Raw genomic sequence first — 22,548 nt, 5'->3', positions numbered from 1 at the left:
TAGCCATTGTGTGAGGTTAATGGCTGCTTGGTTAGGGTTCGGCGAATGGACAGGGGGGTTTTGGAGAAGCGATGTGGAGATCTGATCGATGGTGATTTTGTTCCAGTTTCTTCGCAGAGTAGGTTGGGGGTGGTTGTGGATTGTGGTCTTTTTGTAGTTAAAGTGAACGCAGCTGTGGTCCGTCCAATGGAGAGCTGTGGTGTGTTTGAAGGAGATGTGCTTGCTGGAGGTGAAGATAGGGTCGAGTGTGTGTCCTGCGTAGTGGGTGGGGGTGTTTACTAGTTGTTTGAGTCCGAGGTTGGCTAGATTGTCCAGAAGGGTGGTGGTGTTGCTGTCATTGCTCTTTTCCAGGTGAAAATTGAGGTCTTCCAGTAGAATGTAGTCCTCGGAGGGGAGGGCGTGTGGGCTGATGAAGTCAGTGATGTCTTCGCTGAATGGTCACAACAGGAATTATCACAGCAGGAATTATCCCAAGTAAAGAATTCTGCAAGCTTGGACATCTGATCACTGCACAAACAGGACTTTGCCCATGGATCAACATTTTGCCCAATATTCATAATCACGCCTAAATGAAAAATTTGGGACAGGATAATTTACCACACTGGTAAGTGTATCACTCAAAACTTACAGTATTTATACAGTGTGGTAAATATCCATCCCTACCCTGCCCACTTGGAAACATGCTAGTAGTGTAATGGTAACCTAACCACCAGTCCAATTAAGTTTCTCCCGTGTGTTGTTTGATAGACACAAACGTAGGATGAAAAGATTTGTGTGAATAAGCAAACGCCAACATAGGTCTAACCAGTCACCATAACACCTTTATTAAAAAGAAACTGAATATAAAACTATTTTTAATATCTATAGCGCCTTGATTGAAACCCTTGGTATAGAAGGCAAGAAGCACTAAACATTCACAGAAAGCAGCTCTTCCAGCCTGCTGAGGTCAACTTACGAGGGCTGGTAGCAGGAAATCTGTGTCCTTACCAGAAAATCTACAAAGCCCATGGAGCACTGTGGCTAAGCTTATTTGGTCTCCTCAGGAATGTTGCTGAATAACAGAAATACACCACGAGATTCCCACAAAACTGCTACGCCTGCTTAAGACAGCTTACTCAGTTGCTAAATGTCATGCTAAATTATAAACAATGTAATGGTAAAATGAGGAATGTGTCTGAACAATAGATACCAGAAATGACTCTGATGCGCGCTCACATTGGGAGATTCTGCGAATCGTTTCACCAATTAAAAAACAAGACGTTTTTGATAGTAAAGTGCAATGCCAAATTCATTGTTCAAAAGGGTTCTACAGATTCTAATGTTGAAGTTTCCAAACTTCGATTTAAAAGTTAGGGTACGGAATACAGAAGTGAAAGCCGCAAGTGCCTTCGGCAACACTCACTTTTTCCCCTCATTTATTTATTTATTTATTTAAGTAAAATTCTCTTTTTAAAGCATGTTATTATGAATGCATTGGAGAAAAGGAGAATTGGCAATGAGAGCATGCATGATGGTTTGTGCATTGTTTGTGCATTTGGTTGTGTTCTGGACACTGCACAACGCACATGAACAGAGGTAACAGCAGCAAAATCTGAGTCTTTAATGATTAACTATTTACTAAGCATGATGTTTGTGGAGGACCCTTAAGCAGTATACACACTGCACGACTCAAATAAGGCATCGGTCAAAAAGCTAACAATAAATAGTGCAGGATTGTCTAAAATTATATTACCATCATAAGTGACTATTTCTGCCATATTTACGGTCCAGAATGCAAAATGTGAATTAGCCAACAATCTAAGTTCCAGATAATAGTTTAAAATTGAATAACACACCTGTTTGAGGTATCTCTGGCAATCAGCAATGTTCGGTGTAAAGATATGGATCAAAATTGTGGCAGCGCTACCGGTGATATCTTAATATACTGCTGCTATCAGAGCAACTCTAGATTTTCAAAGTACACACAGAAATCAATTTCAGTGGGTGATGAATCCGACTATACATCCAAACACCTTGCAATATGCTTATATATGAACCCTTTTTTGAATATGTCACAATTGTCACTGTAAATATGGTTACGGTCACTACACTTGGGGAATAACTTTTTTAAATGTTTATGTGTAATGTATATAAACTGTTTACCTTGCTGGAATAAAGTGCCTACTTCAGTGAAATAGGCTAGAATTAATTGGATGGCTAGTGAGCTTGTCAGAGTATACATAACTAGGATAAAACCAGTATAATTAGTTTCTTTTCTGCTATCAGGTTGGGCAAACTATCTAATTGCCAAAAATGTGTTATTTAAATGTTTAAATGAGTTCCTTGTGAACATTGTTTTCCCAGTACAATTGTTAGATTCTTAGACATGTTCTAACCATACATCTCTTTTTCCGAAAATTGGTGACCTGGGAGTACCAGGAATAACAAAGTAAGCCTTTAAGAATTACGATGAAAGAGTACAGAGGGATTACATTCATTTTAATTGGGTACACCATAACATATTACTCCTTGCTGCCCCGGAGGACGATCAGCAAATATACATGCACTAGATTGTGTTGTATTATTGTCGTTACAACAATTTCTGATTCTGCACATAGTCCTTGCATTCAGTCATAACAGTGGCTATTATTTTAACTGGGAAGTGTCCTCCTCACCAACAACAGATCTATCCAGGCTCTAACCGCTATGTGTGAGCCTCTCAAAACAACTCCAAGGGGCACAATATGATGGAGGATTTTCCGCATCCTCCGGCCGGCGGAAGCCACCGCCTGCCCGGCAGATGCGGAAAATCCTCTGCGGACCCACCAAAGACCCACCGCCACATTAGGATGGCTGGTGGGTCCTGGTTTCAGTCCGCCGCTTTTCCGCCGCGGTTGGCTTACAACCGCGGCGGAAAAGCTCTAACATGGCTGGCGGTGTCTATCAGACACCGCCAGCCATATTAGGATGGTGTAAAATGTATGCTTTTCCGCGGCGGCTTTTCTGCCGTGGAAAAGCATACGGACCTTCACTTCGGGGGCCCGTTGCGGGCCCCCTGGGTGAAGGGGGGTGCACATGGGGGGTACCTATGGTACCCCCCTGCATTTGCGTGCACAAAGCAGCAGACACCCCACGGTGCCTGCCGCTTTGTGCACGCAAATGCGGTGCATGCATTTTTAACATTGCGGCGGGTGCAGCTTGAAGCTGCACCCGCCGCAATGTTAAAGATAGAGGAAGTGACCGCCACCCTGGAGGTCACATCCTAATCTGCACGGAGGGAACACCGCAGTCCATGTGGACGTTCCCTCCTACTCTGGGGTCGTGGACGGACTCAAGTCCGTCCGCGATCCTAATGACCCCCTAAGTTCGGGTCTAAATAATTGTCCACCATCTTCAATCCACTCATCATATTCACAAGCTGCTTCATGCGCTCCCTCACAATTTCTCAGCACCCCCTACACAGGATGGTCAATCTTTCAATTACAACCAGGAACAACTGGATTTTGCGTAGCTATTCAGAATATATACATAAACGTCTATAATAAGGATTCTACGGATATGCCTTTTTGATTTGCAGAAGAGAAAAAAACTGAGATGCACTTTATCATTTAGCAAAGCATAATTTTTTAGGTCTAGGCTGGAGACAGCCTTAAGTGTCTCCCCAGAGATTTTACACCAATCCATAGATAGTATTTAAAATATCAATAATGTACAAAAAGGGCTTTAGACCGCTACTGTCTCTCAAACTACACAGGACTTTAGAACAGCAATGTTCGCTACTAATAAAGAATTGTTGCACTTTCTAATGACACCTTATTCCATTGTACTTTCTTCATACATGTTTAGCCACATTAATTTAACAATGAGCAGATCATCGCATTTTACAAAATAATGCAATTACTGTCAAATAAAAAAAGTTAATTTAATAAAAAGGCTAATCTTGCATCATCTTCATATATTTTCAATAATTGGGCCCGAACTTGCATCGTTTATGTTGCTCAGTTTTGAAGGAGACAACGTACTTTAACTGGTATTTCGGGCAATATAACTGGGACCAGTAAAGATGTCCACTGCAGCCCTTTTCTTTTTTTTTTTACATTTGTGGTATATGCATTTACACCTTCATAAAGTATTTCCACTTTAGTTATCCATGCCAAGTTTGCGTCCTTTTTCCAACATCCTAGGATTCTAAAGGCACCCACGGAAACACACCAAGAAAACAGCCAAAATACAGCTAAATTGTGGGGTGTTTGGAAACAATGGGAAACAAATGCTGTACAAAAAAAAGTGTATGCTTTTATTTTCTAAAAATGCCACAAATTAAAGGTTTGCTATGCTAGAATCACCATCTTCCCAGGTTCCAGGAACAAGCAGAGTTGCATCTACCACAGTTTTTTGTATTTTTCAAAGAGGTAGTACTTTTTTTGGTTTCTACTTACTTTCAATTTTGTGGTAGAAACAGGGGAGAACCCCATGGGTGATCCTAGAAAACTATACATTTCTGAATAGTTTACAAAATTCAGCATTCAGCAAAGGCTCATTTGTGTAGATCCCTGAACGTTTTCCCCAAAGAAACTAATATTTAAAACAAAAAAATAATGAAAATAATCAGAAATAAATAGCAATTGGTGGCAACATTTTTATTGGTATGTTTCTTGTCACAACGGCCCATTTACAAAAACAATATACTGATCTTCAGGTCCCAGGGTATGGAGGTTTTCCAAAAGCACTTGAAACCCAGAGCCAACAAATGAGCAGTAGCTTTTAATGATTATTAATCGTGTACCCACCAAGCAGCAAATCATATGATACAATCTAATAAAGGAAACATGGGTATGTATTTCTGAAATGTTCATAATATATTAGGCTTAGAAACAGTGGTTCCTCTGAATTTGGGGTTACCCTTACTATCATGTGAATCAGAGGGCATTTTGAAAAAGGGGTTCTTTCTTGCACACTGCGTTACATTTGAATATCAAAAAATTAACAGAAATCCAATCGGTAACAACAAATGTTCTACTGTTCTCTGCTTCCACATGCCTCCCGATAAAAATTATGGGCCATATGTATCAAGCAAATTCGCATTCGCAAACGCCAAAATTCGCAGAATTTCGGCGTTTGCGAATGCAAATTTGCCAAACGATATGTATTAAGGAAAAACTGGTGAAAAACAAGGAATCGCAAAATTTGCGATTCCTTATTTTGCAATTGCATTTAGGGAATCGCAAATTTAGCGATTCCTTAAATGCAATGTATGAAGCAAAAAAAATGCAAATTGTCCTTAAGGAATCGCAAATTACCACCAACTTCAAGTTGGTGGTAATTTGCGAATTCCTTGAAAAAGGCACATTATTGCGTTTTTCTAAGTGCCATGTGACGCACATACATGCCCGTAGGGCATGTATGTGCATCACATGTGCACCCATGTTTATTTCAGGGGTGCAACAGGGTGTCCTTTGGACACCCGGCACCCTTGAAATTATTCTCAATTTGCGATTCTCAAATTGCGAATCGCAAATTGAGAATAACTTCCCATTCATTCCTATGGGCCTCCTGCCCATTGAAATGAATGGGAAAGTATTCCTTAATTGTGATTCGCAATTTGCGAATCGCAATTAAGGAATACTAAGAATTCGCAAAAAAATTGCGAATTTGTACATACATCCCTATTTGCGATTCTGAAATAGCGATTTCTAAAAAATCGCTATTTCAGAATCGCAAATCAGGTTGATGATACATATGGCCCTATATCCCACTTGCATGGGTGGTCCTAGCGCCTGCGACACAAAACAACCCACAAGAGAACAAAGGGGTCTGAAGGCATCACATTTCTTCGACAAAATGTACACTTTTTTACAATGTGAGTGGCAGCAGACTTTGGAACCTAGCTTAGCTGCTACCCAGAGAAACATCAATAAATCACGGGGGGAAGGATCACTTGTCCTGCATAACCAGGGTATACAGGTTGATGTGGGGTGTCTCCCAAATAAAAGACCCTCATGCACGTGTAATTTTAGGTTCTCGTAGCGGTATATGTTGTCTCCCCGCTCCTATTGACACGTGTGTGCATAATCCTTGGGTCAGTATTTTATGCACCCTCCGCCAGGAGGTAATAACCCTTGGTTAAAACAGTAGTGATCGTGAATAGTGGGTGATAAGGGCTCAAGGAAGGTTTTTTAAAATACACGAAAGAACAGACTGAATCTTTAATTGGTCTGGGTTCGGGTATACTCCAATGAGTAGGTTTTCTGGTGTGCAGCTATGGAATGATTAGGAATTCAAGCGCACTGATTATGGTGAGGTTAAAACGGTCAACATGTTTCAGCCCTGTTCGCCTATGTAGGTCAGTGGGCTTTCTTCAGGACCAGAGGGAATAAGTGAATAAAGTGGAAAAAGAAAAGGTTTTGACCTGTTTCTTCAGTTGGTGATAGGTCGCATTGTACCTGTAAATGAAAAACAATTAAATACATAACAAGGGGAGAGGGGTAAGGGGAAGACACACTTTGCGTACTCATAGTACAGTTATCAAAATCACTCAGATTTTGTAAAAACACCTAAAAAATGGCAATACTTTATCCAGATTCGTACTTAAGTGGGGTGTCAACTCTCTCATTCTCATGCTTCTGTGATGCATGCTGTGAGCAGGAGACGAGTGAGTGCATTCTGATGCTGGTACATGAAAAGTATCAAATGTGGCGCTTTAATTCTGGTGGATTCTAGAGTTGCCGTATACATTACTGTGATTTTTTACCCTTTATATTCACCTTTATTCAGAAATCTTTAAGGAAAACAGACTGTTGCCTACTTATGTTTACTGGTGCGCACAGCGCGAATGCGGGGCTCCTGTTACTCGTTTTCTACAACGTGCGCTCAATAATAGGAGCGAATCGTGATAAAAGAGTGACATGTTGTATTTGTGCGGGCTCATTTTGCTCGTTGTCTACAATGTACGCTCAAAGTTGGGGAGCGGTTCTTTAGGTGAAAGCGGCGGAGGCGGCGACTTTTAAAACATACCTAAAGAAGTGACTGTTGACACTTCGTCGGGTTGGTGGCAAAAGTAGGGAATGCCTCACTGCGGGAAACAATGATAACGGCAATGAAGGATGGTTTTAATATACTTGCGATTCAGTCGGTGAAGAAACGCGGGAACCTGGAGTCGCTACCTTGGGCTCTTCTCCTCCTGCGCAGCTTGTGCTGTCTCTGCCTCTCTCAACCCGGATATGCTCAGGGGTTTGTTTCCTAGGTGCTTTGTACACAGTTAATAGAAAGCGAGGAGTTACTCGCCTCCTGTTCATTGAGTTGGAAAGGAAGTTGGAAGATTTAAGATAATAAAAAAAAAAATGAATACAAGTATACTTATTTTTAATAAGACTGGCAACTCGATGTATTTGTGTTATTGTTTGTGGGGTATTGGTTTGCAAACACAATTAATACTGAATGTCATGTTGCAGGGGGTGGGCGCCATATCTGTGGGGTCAGAACAGGTAGGTTGCTAGATGTTGCGTTATCGTTTACACCTTTTTATTGTTATTTATTTAGACTCAGCCAAGGAATTCCATCATTCAAGCCAATGGTGTCAGTATTAAGACGGTGTACCCAGCGTTGCTCTTTTTCAAAAAGAATCTTCGCCGCATTCTTGTCTATTACATCAAGGGTCTCCAGGATGACCCATTGTAGGTCAGTGGTGGAATGTCCTGATTCCAGATAGTGGGTGGACATTTTTGTGGTCATCTTTTTGCAGTTGATATTGCTTCGATGTTCACAAAGTCTTTGTTTTACTTTTGCGGCACGTCATGCCGATGTACCGCATTTCGCAAGGGCAGGTAATCATGTATATTACGTGGCTTGTATTGCAGTTGGTATGCCATCTCATCTTCCACTTAAAATCAGGTAGAAGTTGCAGTTCTTTTGTAGGTTTTGTCAGATTGCAGACTGAACAGGCCCCACACGGATAATGGCCTGTTACTGGTTGGTTGTCCCACAGACCTGGTCAATCTTTCAGTTTTTTGGGGGGTGGTCTAGTGTGGACTAGTAGGTCCTTCAGATTCCGACTCCTTTTGTTGGCAAACCTCGGTTTTTGCCAATTGAGGGAGTTGGATGTAAGGATCCTCCAGTTTTTGTTTATGATCTTTTTGATGTTATTGGTCACTGGGCTGTAGGTCGTAACACACATGATCCTATTATCTGGTGGTTTTGGTGTAGTTTCTAGAAGGGCTTCTCTGGGCTGATTCCGAGCTCGCTTCTTACATTTGTTGATGACTTTCTTTGGATATTCACGGATTGTCAATTTCTCACGCAGATCGTTGGCCTGTTTTTTATAATCTGAGGTTTTACTGCAGTTTCTCCTCAATCGGAGGAACTGGCTGTAAGGGAGATTCTCCCTTAAGGGTCGAGGATGAAAGCTATTGAAGGAAAGCAAACTGTTCTTGGCAGTTGGTTTGAAAAAAGTGCGAGTGACCAATAACATCAAAAAGATCATAAACAAAAACTGGAGGATCCTTACATCCAACTCCCTCAATTGGCCAAAACCGAGGTTTGCCAACAAAAGGAGTCGGAATCTGAAGGACCTACTAGTCCACACTAGACCACCCCCCAAAAAACTGAAAGATCGACCAGGTCTGTGGGACAACCAACCAGTAACAGGCCATTATCCGTGTGGGGCCTGTTCAGTCTGCAATCTGACAAAACCTACAAAAGAACTGCAACTTCTACCTGATTTTAAGTGGAAGATGAGACGGCATACCAACTGCAATACAAGCCACGTAATATACATGATTACCTGCCCTTGCGAAATGCGGTACATCAGCATGACGTGCCGTAAAGTAAAACAAAGACTTTGTGAACATCGAAGCAATATCAACTGCAAAAAGATGACCACATAAATGTCCACCCACTATCTAGAATCAGGACATTCCACCACTGACCTACAATGGGTCATCCTGGAGACCCTTGATGTAATAGACAAGAATGCGGCGAAGATTCTTTTTGAAAAAGAGCAACGCTGGGTACATCGTCTTAATACTGACACTATTGGCTTGAATGATGGAATTCCTTGGCTGAGTCTAAATGAATAACAATAAAAAGGTGTAAACAGTAACGCAACAACTAGCAACCTACCTGTTCTGACCCCACAGATATGGCGCCCACCCCCTGCAACATGACATTCAGTATTAATTGTGTTTGCAAACCAATACCCCACAAACAATAACACAAATACATCGAGTTGCCAGTCTTATTAAAAATAAGTATACTTATATTCATTTTTTTTTTATTATCTTAAATCTTCCAACTTCCTTTCCAACTCAATGAACAGGAGGCGAGTAACTCCTCGCTTTCTATTAACTGTGTACAAAGCACCTAGGAAACAAACCCGTGAGCATATCCGGGTTGAGAGAGGCAGAGACAGCACAAGCTGCGCAGGAGGAGAAGAGCCCAAGGTAGCGACTCCAGGTTCCCGCGTTTCTTCACCGACTGAATCGCAAGTATATTAAAACCATCCTTCATTGCCGTTATCATTGTTTCCCGCAGTGAGGCATTCCCTACTTTTGCCACCAACCCGACGAAGTGTCAACAGTCACTTCTTTAGGTATGTTTTAAAAGTCGCCACCTCCGCCGCTTTCACCTAAAGAATCGCTCCCCACCTTTGAGCGTACATTGTAGACAACGAGCAAAATGAGCCCGCACAAATACAACATGTCACTCTTTTATCACGATTCGCTCCTATTATTGAGCGCACATTGTAGAAAACGAGTAACAGGAGCCCCGCATTCGCGCTGCGCGCACCAGTAAACAGAAGTAGGCAACAGTCTGTTTTCCTTAAAGATTTCTGAATAAAGGTGAATATAAAGGGTAAAAAATCACAGTAATGTATACGGCAACTCTTGAATCCACCAGAATAAAAGCGCCACATTTGATACTTTTCATGTACCAGCATCAGAATTCACTCACTCGTCTCCTGCTCACAGCATGCATCACAGAAGCATGAGAATGAGAGAGTTGACACCCCACTTAAGTACGAATCTGGATAAAGTATTGCCATTTTTTAGGTGTTTTTACAAAATCTGAGTGATTTTGATAACTGTACTATGAGTACGCAAAGTGTGTCTTCCCCTTACCCCTCTCCCCTTGTTATGTATTTAATTGTTTTTCATTTACAGGTACAATGCGACCTATCACCAACTGAAGAAACAGGTCAAAACCTTTTCTTTTTCCACTTTATTCACTTATTCCCTCTGGTCCTGAAGAAAGCCCACTGACCTACATAGGCGAACAGGGCTGAAACATGTCGACCGTTTTAACCTCACCATAATCAGTGCGCTTGAATTCCTAATCATTCCATAGCTGCACACCAGAAAACCTACTCATTGGAGTATACCCGAACCCAGACCAATTAAAGATTCAGTCTGTTCTTTCATGTATTTTAAAAAACCTTCCTTGAGCACTTATCACCCACTATTCACGATCACTACTGTTTTAACCAAGGGTTATTACCTCCTGGCGGAGGGTGCATAAAATACTGACCCAAGGATTATGCACACACGTGTCAATGGGAGCGGGGAGACAACATATACCGCTACGAGAACCTAAAATTACACGTGCATGAGGGTCTTTTATTTGGGAGACACCCCACATCAACCTGCATACCCTGGTTATGCAGGACAAGTGATCCTTCCCCCCGTGATTTATTGATTATTCCTAAGGAGACTGAATGGATCAGCACTCTTCCTCCCCTGATTGATTGATTGTACCCAGAGAAACATACCAAATCCAAACATTTCAGAAAATTAGACATCCAGGGGAATCCAGGTTGCTGTGACTTGCGTGCCCCATGACGTTTTCTTACCTATAAGAGCTTGAAAACCTGGCTAAAATCATGCATTTTCCTCAGGAGGGGTCAACATAATTCCTACCACCTGATTTTCCCACACTTTTCCCAATAAAACAGGTCTTCTCTTGTGTGGCTGGGCCTAGCACTAGCAACAAAAAATGACCCAAAACACCACGTGGTGACATTAATAATCTACGAGAGAAAACAGCCCTAGTTTGGTGATATGGGCAGCTGCAGAATTTTGGCCCGGGCTCTGCCACCACCCAGGGAAACATACCAAACCTAAACATTTCAGAAAACTGGACACCCAGGAGCATCCAGAGTTGTGTAGTGTGTGGATTCCACACATTTTCTTACACAGAATGCCTTGCAAACTCTAAACTTAGGCTAAAAATATGCATTTTCTTCACATTTCTGTGAGAGAAACTTCCAGAATCTACGAGGCTCACAAACTTCATACCACCCAGCATTTCCATACTTGTCCCGATAAAAACGGTACCCCACTAGTGTGGGTTGGCCCAGCAACCACAACAGGAAAAGCTCTAAAGTGCAACAACTACAGATCACATTTTTCCACTCAGCCGCCACAGAGGAATAACTATTAAAACCCAAAATTTTTGATACTAGACACCCGGGGGAGTCCAGTGTGGTGGGGCACGTGTGGGATCTCATAATTCTTTCATAACCCCAATGCTCTGTGAACCTAAACTTTGCCTAAAATTACACATTTACCTCACATGTTTGTGATGTAAACTTCTGGAAACTGTAGGGATCCACAAATTTCCTACCACACCGCATTCCCACACTTGTCCCAATGAAAACAGTACCTTAATTGTATGGCTGGGCCTACTGCCAGTGACAGGAAGAAATCAAATCATGGACAACGCGAATCCTTTGTGGTGAGTCCCACTCTCTCTGATTTGATTCATTTCTGCCTTTCTTGGCGCCCTAGTGGAGAGGATCCATAGTTGAGGATCACCCTATGAAGGAAAACCCCAAGCAGGGATCCACTTGAGAGAGACATCACTGGAAAGGGGACATTATTCCTTTTACGGCGATGCCTCTCCTGCAGAAATCGGTGTTTGAGGACAGAGTTATGGACCGCTGTAATGATCAAAAGTGAAAACGGATCGTACCATTAGCGCTGTCTGCTTTCAGTTTTGTTCTGCTGTGCATCAGTGTGCTGGTGTTACATCAGAACAAACAAATATTTAAACTTGGGACATGAGGGAAGCTGTTTCCTCGCATGCCAACTTTGATTTTGAAAAAGAAAATCCTTCTGCTTTTCAGAGCACATGTATTTCCAACGATGACCAGTTGACTTCCTCCGAACTACAGAGGTACTGCTGAGGACGTCAAAGGGTCATCTTCAAAACTATTGGAGTTAAAAACACTAACATTCGGACTCGAAATGCTTAAGAAAAATATATTTTTACACTTAATTTGTACATTATCTTACTGTATATTTTGCCACATGGATGAAACCCTACAAAATGGCCGCCACAGTTCTTTACACTTGTCATGCGACTATGAGAAACTGACAGCAGTGCTCACAGTCCATAGCAAGCAGTGCTCTTACCTCTTCGTGTGTAGGACCAGAGACTGTGCAGAAAGGGGTACATCACCTAGCTGTGTTTTGCAACCGCAGACTTCTGCATCAACAAGGCATGCTCTAATGACAGACGGCTGATTATTTTTTTTTACCAACATTGCTTTTACTTTTATGTAACAGTGCATACCATCGGAAAACAAGAGATACTATTTGTATTTTCTAATTAAAAAAGGTGTTTTCTTTAAAGGAGGAAATGTGGCTTACGTGATAATGCTGAGTAGTTCTCACAGTTAAGACACTGGGTGCTGCAAGTTTACATGAGAATAGAGAGACAACAGTTTTGTGTTTGTCCATGATGCGCCAGGGAGTTGGTTTTCTGAGTTAAGTAGTGAACCAGTGTGCCCTCTAGTAAATATGTTTAAAGAAGTTCGATAAAAGCAGAATAAATTGGTCCTTATTTATGTATTTCAGATTGTACTACTGAATATCATCACCAACAATATTGTGGCATACTAATATCGAAGACAGCCTATCTAGGGACAAAATATCGAAAGGTAAGTGCATATACAGAATTATAGATTCATTATTCCTAACTTCATGTCCATTTACCTTAAGGATACATGTATCACATAGGTACATATATGTGGAGTTAGGTATCGAAAATCTAGTCTTGCATGTCAATTTTTTTACTTTCAACATTCTGTCCTTGGTAGTCTACCCCATCGATATTGTTTATTCATTATTCATTGATCATACCTATTTTAGATATTAATCTGTGGAGAATTCAGGGATTCCAAAATGAAATCTTTTCAGTGGGGCTCAGCAGAATACAAGCCTTTACAGTGCCCTTAGAATAATAGCATGTGAGAGAGGCATCTCTCAGGTATAAGCAGAACATAAACCACAGGAAGGTCTGCTTCTAAGAAAGCAAGATTTTTCTCTAAAATGTGACAAGTGCCCTCTGTGTAACGAAAAAGGGGCATCACTCCAAATTGCTCTACAATACTGCTTAGCCTGCCTGAGATGGGGAGAAAATATTACCTGAAAAAATGACAAGGGCTGTAGCATCTGAATAAGAATTGGTGACCACTAGGTTATTTTGTTAGTACATTCTTTTGGTGTGTTTGTAAATCGTAGGCTTGAAGGTTTATGCAGCAACTGCTGTCCAACATCATTTGGGTCTGCCAAACAGGATTGTTTATCACAGCTAATAAGGTTAGTGATGAAGTATGCACCTTAAAAGCAAATATACTGCCTTAGAAGCGCATTTTGTTACAAAATAAATATGTTTTGTTTTTGAAAATAGCGAAATTAATAGCTTTGTCATTTACAATGCCAATAGTTATAACTTTCGCAAATGTGAAACCTATAGCATTTGTAATGCAATATGTGTTGTATCTACGTGACTCACATGTATTGATATTACAAATAACAATGGCTTTTCATTTTTTTTCCATAATTAATACTTAAATAAAAGTTATTGTAATTTATAATGGCAATAGCTTAAAGTTTTGTTAATAACTTTTGTGAAGATTATGTTCAGTGTATTTTATTGTGACGAAAATCCAAGAACAGAAGTGAAATATTAACATCTTTTTGTTACATTTGTAATAAAGCTTGAAACATTGAGAGAACATATTTGAACCAGGTGTTGTTGAATGGTTGCACAGATTGATGATGTGGTGGCGCTGAGTGATGTTGTGATGGCGAACGAGTGATGCTGTTGCGTTCAGTGATGCTGTGGTAGCGCATAGTGATGCTGTGGTGCCCCTGAGTGATGCTGTGGTGGTGCGGAGTGATGCTGTATGCTATGGTTTTTATTTGCTATCCTATGTTTTGTTTTGTTATGCTATGCTATGTTTTGCTATCCTATGCTTTGAATTGTCATGCTATGCTATGGTGGTGGTGCGGAATGATGCTGTATGCTATGGTTTTTATTTGCTATCCTATGTTTTGTTTTGTTATGCTATGCTATGTTTTGCTATCCTATGCTTTGAATTGTCATGCTATGCTATGCTGTGTTTTGTTGTGCTATGCTATGTTCTGCTATGCTATGCTTTGTTATGCTATGCTATGTTTTGTTATGCTATGCTATGTTATGTTGTGTTTTATTATGCTATGATTTGTTTTGCTATGCTAGGTTTTGTTATGCTATGCTATGCTATGCTATGTTTTGTTGTGTTGGGTATGCTATGTTTTGCTATGTTTTTCTATGCTATTATATGTTTTGTTTTGCTATGCTATGTTTGTTGTGTTTTGTTAAGCTATGCTATGTTTTGTTGTGTTTTGCTATGTTTTGTTATGCTATGTGTTGTTGTGTTTTGTTATGCTATGTTTTGTTTGTTATGCTATGTTTTGTTATGCTATGCTATGTTTTGTTTTGCTATCCTATGCTTTGTTTTGTTATGCTATGCTATGTTTAGTTTTGCTATCCTGTGCTTTATTTTGTTATGCTATGCTATGTTTTGTTGTGTTTTGTTATGCTATGCTATGTTTTGTTATGCTATGCTAAGCTTTGTTTTATTATGCTATGCTATGTTGTTTTGTTATGCTATGCTATGTTTTGTTGTGTTTTGTTATGCTATGCTATGTTTTGCTATGCTTTGCAATGCTATGTTGTGTTATGTATGCTATGTTTTGTTGTGTTTTGTTATGCTATGCTATGTTTTGTTGTGTTTTGCTGTTTTGTTATGCTATGCTTTGTTTTATGTTGTTATGCTATGTTTTGTTCTGCTATGTTTTGTTGTGTTTTGTTATGTTATGCTATGTTTTGGTATACTATGCTATGTTTTGTATTTCTGTGCTTTGTTATGTTATGCTGTGCTTTGTTTTGTTATGCTATGTTTTGTTATGCGATGCTATGTTTAGTTGTGTTTTGTTATGCTATGCTATGCTTTGTTGTGTTTTGCTATGCTATGTTTTGTTTTGTTATGCTATGTTTTGTTTTGCTATGCTATGCTTTGTTTTGTTATGCTATGCTATGTTTTGCTATCCTATGCTTTTTATGTTATGCTATGCAATGCTGTGTTTTGTTATGCTATGTTTTGTTATGCTATGCTGGTGAGGAGGTGTGAGGGTGAGTGAGGGTGAGGGTGTGTGAGGGTGAGGGTGTGTGAATGAGGGTGTGTGAGGGTGAGGGTCTGTGAGAGTGAGGGGGTGAGGGGGTGTGAGGGTGAGGGGGTATGAGGGGGTGAGGGACAGGGTGTGTGAGGGTGTGTGCGGGTGAGAGTGTGAGGGTGAGTGAGGGGGTGTGAGGGGGTGAGGGTGTATGAGGGGGTGTGAGGGTGAGGGGGGTGAGGGTGTGTGAGTGAGGGGTGTGAAGGTGAGGGTGAGTGAGGGTATGTGAGGGTGAGTGAGGGTGTGTGAGGGTGATGGGGTGTGAGGGGGTGTGAGGGTGAGGGGGGTGTGAGGGTGAGGGGGTGTGAGGGTGAGGGTGTGAGGGTGGGGGGTGTGCGGGTGAGGGGATGTGAGGGTGAGGGGGTGTGAGGGTGAGAGGGTGTGTGAGGGTGAGAGGGTGTGCGAGGGTGAGGGTGTGGGGGTGTGAGGGTGAAGGTGAAGGGATGTGAGGGGGTGAGGGGGTGAGGGTGGATGAGGGTAGGTGAGAGGGTGTCTGAGGGTGTGAGGGTGAGAGTGTGGGTGAGTGTGGGTGAGCGGGTGAGTGAGGGGGTGTGTGAGGGGGTGTGAGGGTGAGGGAGTGTGAGGGTGAGGATGTGAGGGTGAGGGGATGTGAGGGTGAGGGGGTGTGTGAGGGTGAGAGGGTGAGTGAGGGTGAGGGTGTGTGAGGGTGAGGGTGCATGAGGGTGAGGATGAGGGGGTGTTAGTGTGAGGGTGTGTGAGAGTAAGGGGGTGTGAGGGTGAGGAGGTGTGTGAGGGTGAGGGGGTGTGAGGGTGCAGGGATGTGAGGGTGGGTGTGTGGGGGTGTGAGGGGGTGAGGGTGAGTGAGGGTGAGAGGGTGAGTGAGGGTGAGAGGGTTGTGAGGGTGAGGGGGTGAGGGTGAGGGGGTGAGGGTGAGTGAGGGTGTGTGAAGGTGGGTGAGGGTGTGAGGGTGAGTGAGGGTGTGTGAGGGTGATAGGGTGTGAGGATGAGGAGCATGTGAGGGTGAGGGGATGTGAGGGTGAGGGGGTGTGATGGTGAGAGGGTGTGTGAGGGTGAGAGGGTGAGTGAGGGTGTGTGAGGGTGAGGGTGAAGAGTACAAAGAAGAGTACAAATGAAGAGAAATGAGAAGTAGTTGCATAAAATAATAAATATGAAGGGTAAATCAACTAATAAAAATGACGTTAGCAAAAAGTTAGGAAAGTAATGAGAGAACCCAAGCTGAAGAACCAGAACACAAAAAGATCGACAGAACAGTGAAAAGATTTATGTTTATCAGGTGCTTAAAAAAAGTAGGTTACAATATGATTGAAATGTCAGAAGAAAGGAGCTCATCCCAACATTCTATCTGTTTTCTGCAAGTCCTTGACACCAATCATTGCCCGTGTGTTCAGGGTTTTAATAATAGGCTGCAGAAATGCACCTACAGGACATCATATGTGCGCGCAACCTTTATTTCACAGCTTACAATTCCAGAAAAATAACTCACTCTCAAAAGTGCAGTGACAGTATTATTTGTATGCCATCATAGCCTAGGGTTAAACTGAGGAAACCTAAAAAAAATGAAACATTTACTCTGAAAAGGCACAAATGTTGCACCCAAACAGCTCCCCATAGGAGGGATAAGTATTTGTAGCAAGACAATTAAATAGGTATTTCTTTAGCATTGTTGCAGAGCATTTATTTTGTTAGACAGTTTCAATTAAAAAAAAAAGTGTGTTTGTTCCAACCATCTTATTTATTTAAGCAGTAGGTGGGAGAAGTCGATTTTTTACGGGCCAAGTAGGTTGAAGTTGCATTTTGTCCCTTGAACAAGTACATTTTTAAAACATTTCGACACATTTGGCATAGCCTGCAATCCAGGCCTTTCACTGCTGGATGGAGACTAGAATCACTAAAAAGTCTGCAGGGTGCTCGTATTGGTCAAACACCGGAGCGAGGTATCATTTTTTGCTCTGAGCATTAAACAAAGAGATAGGCCACAGAAATGAGTGAGTCAACACTATGAATGTGGATTCAGAGTACACGTATTAAACCATCACCAACATATGCGTACATGAAATCTCTGTTTACATTACAAAACTCTCTGCAGACGTGAGCACGACGCTGTCAGTATAGCAAAACCATAAAGAACCATCATTTGCCCAGCCTGGCATTTCGACAGATCTACAGACCAGAAACATTATGTTCTCTCCTATTGCGAAATATGCTTTTGCTTGTGGGTATGAGATTAAGGGACGCACACAAATAAGGGTTGATGTAGACTTGGTTAACCACAATCAAGAAATTTGGGACCATCTGCAGTGCAGTGCTAGTCGCCTCATTTGTGCACCATCCCTGAGTGGCATGAGGGTAAATTATGGTTAGGACACTTATCTTTTACTCAGTGTTTAGCTATATCAACAACATTTCAATTCAAGAATAGTCATAGTTAAGAGGGCACGCTGTTTCTCCCTTGAATGAAGTATAATGATGAGTGAGTTTTGATGCTTCATTTCAACTGATAAAGCACGTAATTTCGGATTTTCAAAGACATTACACAGAATTTGGCAAATATACTCAATTAAGAAAATAGTATGTTGTGACACATGAAAGGCATACATACAAATCTGCCCATGCTGCAGAAAATAAACATGTTGTCAACACTGACTGCTCTGCCTGGAGGAAAAGATACGTGCTTACCTTTTCAACTGCTGCTCGAAATATGTGTTTAATTTCTCTGCATTCCGAATTTCTTTCATCATCTTCTTGCACACTGTCTTTTAAATGAGAGCTTTCTGGGAGTTGAAAAAGTTTTCTCAGGCATGCTGCGTGTTCTTCGTCTTTGAGCGTTCTTTCCGAACCCATCTGCAATGAAATACAACACATATTATCTATCATAATTTTACAGTTTTCTAAAAGCCTAAAATGCACTGACCTTTATATTGGCCTAAAAATAGCTGCTCTGGTTGTAGTTTGTTTCTAATATGGCCCAAGTACACTCTACACCGGGTGAAGTAGTTGTTTATTTAATCAAATTACTTCAATAACACATCCTAACTTGTACAGGCCACGGTGAGCTTTAAATATCGTAGCACGCGATGTTGTGTGCATTTTTAAAGCACTAAATTCTCAATGAGGCAACATGGCTCAGCCGCTGGAGGCATCAGGGTTTTGTTTGTAGAAGCCGCGCCCCACTGGCTCAGTGCCAGCAGCTGAAAAATAAAACATTATCTTACCATTGTTTTATTTTTTAGCTTCTGGCTCTGAGCCAGCATGTGCAGGGAGTGGCGGGTCGGGCCATGGGAGGGGGGAGGAGAATTGGTATGTGCACTTGTAAGTACGCATGTCAGTTTGCTTGGCTGTCTCAGGCCATCCAAACTGACATGCACACTTAGGTTTCTCCAACCCAGCTGTACTGTACAGCCAGGTTGGAGAAACAGCACAGACTACCTGTGCCTGAGCGAGTGCCTTCTCAGTCCATTCAGGCCAATCTCCACGCTGCTCTCATGCTTGAGAGCAGCACATGGATTGGATGGGAATCGTGATGCTGACTGCAATTTCATATCAAATGGACCAACCCACCAAGCAGTGTTGCGAGGGGGTGGTTCTTGCAGACACCCACAATGTCTCCCTAGTTAGGCTTGCCCAGCGTGCGGTCGGCCAGCCGTTTGTGAATCAATAAAGAGCCCGGGGACCTGGGCGTTGTTTGGGATAGAACTGGCCACTAACCAAGAACATGTGTGCCCTTATTGTGTCCCGCTAGGCCCCCTTAGCCTACGACACTACACTTGCGATGAGGTGGTTTGCCTACCACCCCGCCGTGCCTCGTTGCCACCTCTGTGCCCGCCGCTGGCACTAACTCCGCAGTAGTGCCCCTGCAGCGCCTCCCGCTCAGTCTGCCTTGCCTGGGTGTCGGCGCCCGGCACCCCCGTCCCTCTTGCATGTGGCGGCTCCTCGACTTGCTGTCCTGCGGAGCCTGCCCCGACATCGCCTGTGGCTGCCCGGGTGTGCCCTCACCCTCCCGGTGTGAAGCTCCGGCCGTGCGCTGTCTGCGACGGCCTACACGCGGAGGATCGCTGCCGCGCATGTGCAGCCAGTGCCGACAGCCGATAACTGCGGTCTCGGCCTCCTGATACTACCTGCCTGACCCGGTGAGTGCGCAAGGCACAGCGGATGTTCTGGGGCATTTTCTCCGCTCTTGTACACCTCTACATGTGCCCAGAAGGAGCCTGCAATAACAACGTCCAGGGTGTGTCTGCTCGTCCACGTGGTGCTGCTGCCCTCCCGCCCACATGTTCTCAAGCACTACCTGTGCCTTCACTCAACATATCTGTGCTGGCATTAACGAGTGGCGGCCTGCTCTACGCGCCACACAGTGTGCTTAGCCCTCACCCTCCGTCACCCAGTGCACGCTCACCTGCAGCAGCCCCGCCTGCCACCACAGCCTGCCTGGCTACATATTGGGCCTGCTCTGAGAGCCCACACTAGACCATTTACAGCGTGTTGGCCATTCCGCCCGACCTCGCACCACCGTCTACACCATGGCCACGGTGCCCCCATTGGAACCTTTTGAAGTTACTGTGCCCCCGCCCTCTCAGGTGGCACGCTGGAGAGACTGGGTTGAGCGCCTTGAATTTTTTTTTGAGGCTGCTAAGATCACCACCCCGCGGAGGAGACACATGCTGCTTCATTTGGGAGGTGCTGAAATTCATAACATTTCCAAACGCATCAGAGAGGCTGACCCTCCAAGGAACTACACCACGCTGCGCGACGCCATTACAGCTTATTTTGAGCCATTCGCTAGCCCCGACTATGAACGTTTCTTACTCCGCCAAGCCCGCCAACTACCTGAGGAGTCCGTGGACATTTCCTATGCTAAGTTGAAAGAATTAGCAAGCACCTGCACGCTTCCCGACGAGGATGATGAGATTCGTGCCCAATTCATCCAAGGCTGCGCTTTGGTCAAGCTGCGCGAACACATCCTGCCGGAGGACAACATGCCGATGAGGGACATCTGACAATCGGCCAATCCAAGGAACTGTCGAAGGCCAGGGCTGCACACATGGATCCCAAGCCGGCGGCTGTCGTTAAAAAGGAACCTGTGTGCGCCCTCCGCACAGATGTCAAGGAGCAGCGACCTAGAAACACCTGGCCGAAAACCGCCGTACCCTCGCAGCCTTCCCGCGGTCGCTCCTGTGGTTGGTGTGGAGGCCCAGCGCCGCACAACGGAGTAAAACCTGCAGTACCTGCGGGAAAGTGAATTACTTTTCAAAAGTATGTCGGTCCACCCCGAGGAGAAGACAGGGTGGCCCACCAAGGACAGTACGTGCAATTGAATTGTCACAGGAGGGTCCCGCCAGCAGTGACATGGATGACAATGATGCAGATGCTGCCACTGTACATGTGGTTTGGATGTTAAACACCCTCTCAGCTACCCAGCCGGCCACGCCGATGTGTGACGTCAAAGTACAGGACCAGTCAGTCACCGCCCTCATAGACACAGGAGCCACCATCCACCGCATGGCAGCTAGCATATACAGAAGCCTACCAAACCCTCCAGCACTCCGCCCCACCCGGGTACAAGTCTACGGCTATGGCACCAGGTCTCCTCTCTGTGTGGGGTATTCCAGGCCGATCTATCCCATGAGGATGCCCACCAACACGCCAAAGTGTATGTGTCCCAAGAAGGATCCGGATTCCTGCTCGGCTGCAGAACCGCCCAAGACCTCAACTTGATTCGTTTTGCGTTCACCATTCATGCTCACAGCGTGGACGGCCTGCTGGATGGGTTCGAAAGCCTGTTCGAAGGGATCGGATGCCTGAGGGGCCCAGCGACCCACCTGCATATTGACCGGTCTAATGCCCCTATTGCACTCCACCACCGAAGAATTGCATTTCAACTCCACCCCAAGGTCGAATCCGAGCTGCGCCTGCTAGAGAGAGCCGGGATCATAGAGCGAGTGCGGGGCCCCACTCCCTGAGTGTCACCTATCGTCGTCGCGAAGAAGCCGAAGCAACCGGATGCGGTGCGTAACAGTGTGGACATGAGAGTCCCCAACCTCGCCATCAAACGAGAACGTCACCTGACCCCTACAGTCGACAACATCATTGGAGAGCTGTCAGGCTCCAAGTGGTTTTCGAAGATGGACCTCCGCTCCGGGTACCACCAGATCCCGCTTCACCCGGACTCTTGCCCCATCACGACTTTCTCCACCCATGAAGGGCTGTGGTGGTATACACAATTGAACTTTGGGATCTCCAGTGCTGCGGAGGTATTCCAAAACATCATCAAGAATGTCCCTCCAAGGGCTGGATGGAGTTTTGAACGTCAGTGATGACATTCTCGTGCATGCATCTACCCTAGAAGAGCACATCCAACGCCTTCATGCAGTATTCACCCGCCTTCGAGACAGTGGCCTCACCCTCCACCGCGAGAAGTGTGAATTCTTACGAAAGGATATCAGTTTCTTTGGGTACCAATTTTCAGACAAAGGCATTGGTCCCGATTTGGACAAAGTAAAGGACATTCAAAACGCTCCTGCCCCGACGTCCGTGTCCGGAGTCCGCAGCTTCCTGGGCATGGTGACGTACTGCGGACTCTTCATTAAAAATCTGTCAGACCTAACAGGCCCTCTGCAGGACCTCAACAAGGCCACCAGCCACTGGATATGGGAAGCGGAACAAGACGAGGCTTTCCAGAGAACCAAGGCAGCCCTGTCCGCTGATACCACCTTAGCGTATTTCAACCCACTGCATGAGTCCCAGCTGGTGGTGGGCGCCAGTCCCACAGGCCTCGGAGCGGTGTTGGCCCAAAAGCAGCCCTGCGGAGAGTGGGCCCCTGTCGCCTATGCCAGCAGAACCCTTACTCCAGTAGAACAGCGCTACTCTCAAATTGTCCCCATTTCCACATCTATCTGTATGGACATCCGTTTGTGGTAATCACTGACCACAAACCTCTTATCCTGCTGTTCCAAGGATCCTCTTCACGGCCCCCTCCGAGAATTGAGAAGTGGGTGCTGCAACTTCAAGAGTTCCAGTTCACGGTATAGTACAGGCCGGGCACCCTCAATCCTGCTGATTTCTTGTCCCGACACGCTCGACCAGTCACCGAGCC

General features: G+C 44.1%; 1 protein-coding gene across 1 annotated transcript in view; it reads right to left on the bottom strand.

The window, feature by feature from the left end:
- Window positions 1–22,548, bottom strand: part of TNFSF11 (TNF superfamily member 11) — a 222,745-nt gene that overhangs the window by 130,797 nt on the left and 69,400 nt on the right. The window contains exon 2 of the mRNA XM_078657288.1: window positions 18,135–18,299. Within this exon, the coding sequence (XP_078513414.1) occupies window positions 18,135–18,299 (165 nt within the window). The remainder of the gene's footprint in view (window positions 1–18,134; window positions 18,300–22,548) is intronic.

Source organism: Lissotriton helveticus, chromosome 8 (assembly GCF_964261635.1).
Source record: "Lissotriton helveticus chromosome 8, aLisHel1.1, whole genome shotgun sequence".
Lineage (NCBI taxonomy): Eukaryota > Metazoa > Chordata > Amphibia > Caudata > Salamandridae > Lissotriton > Lissotriton helveticus.
The sequence above is the reverse complement of the archived record's forward strand: the minus strand, read 5'-3'. Positions and strand labels throughout refer to the sequence as shown.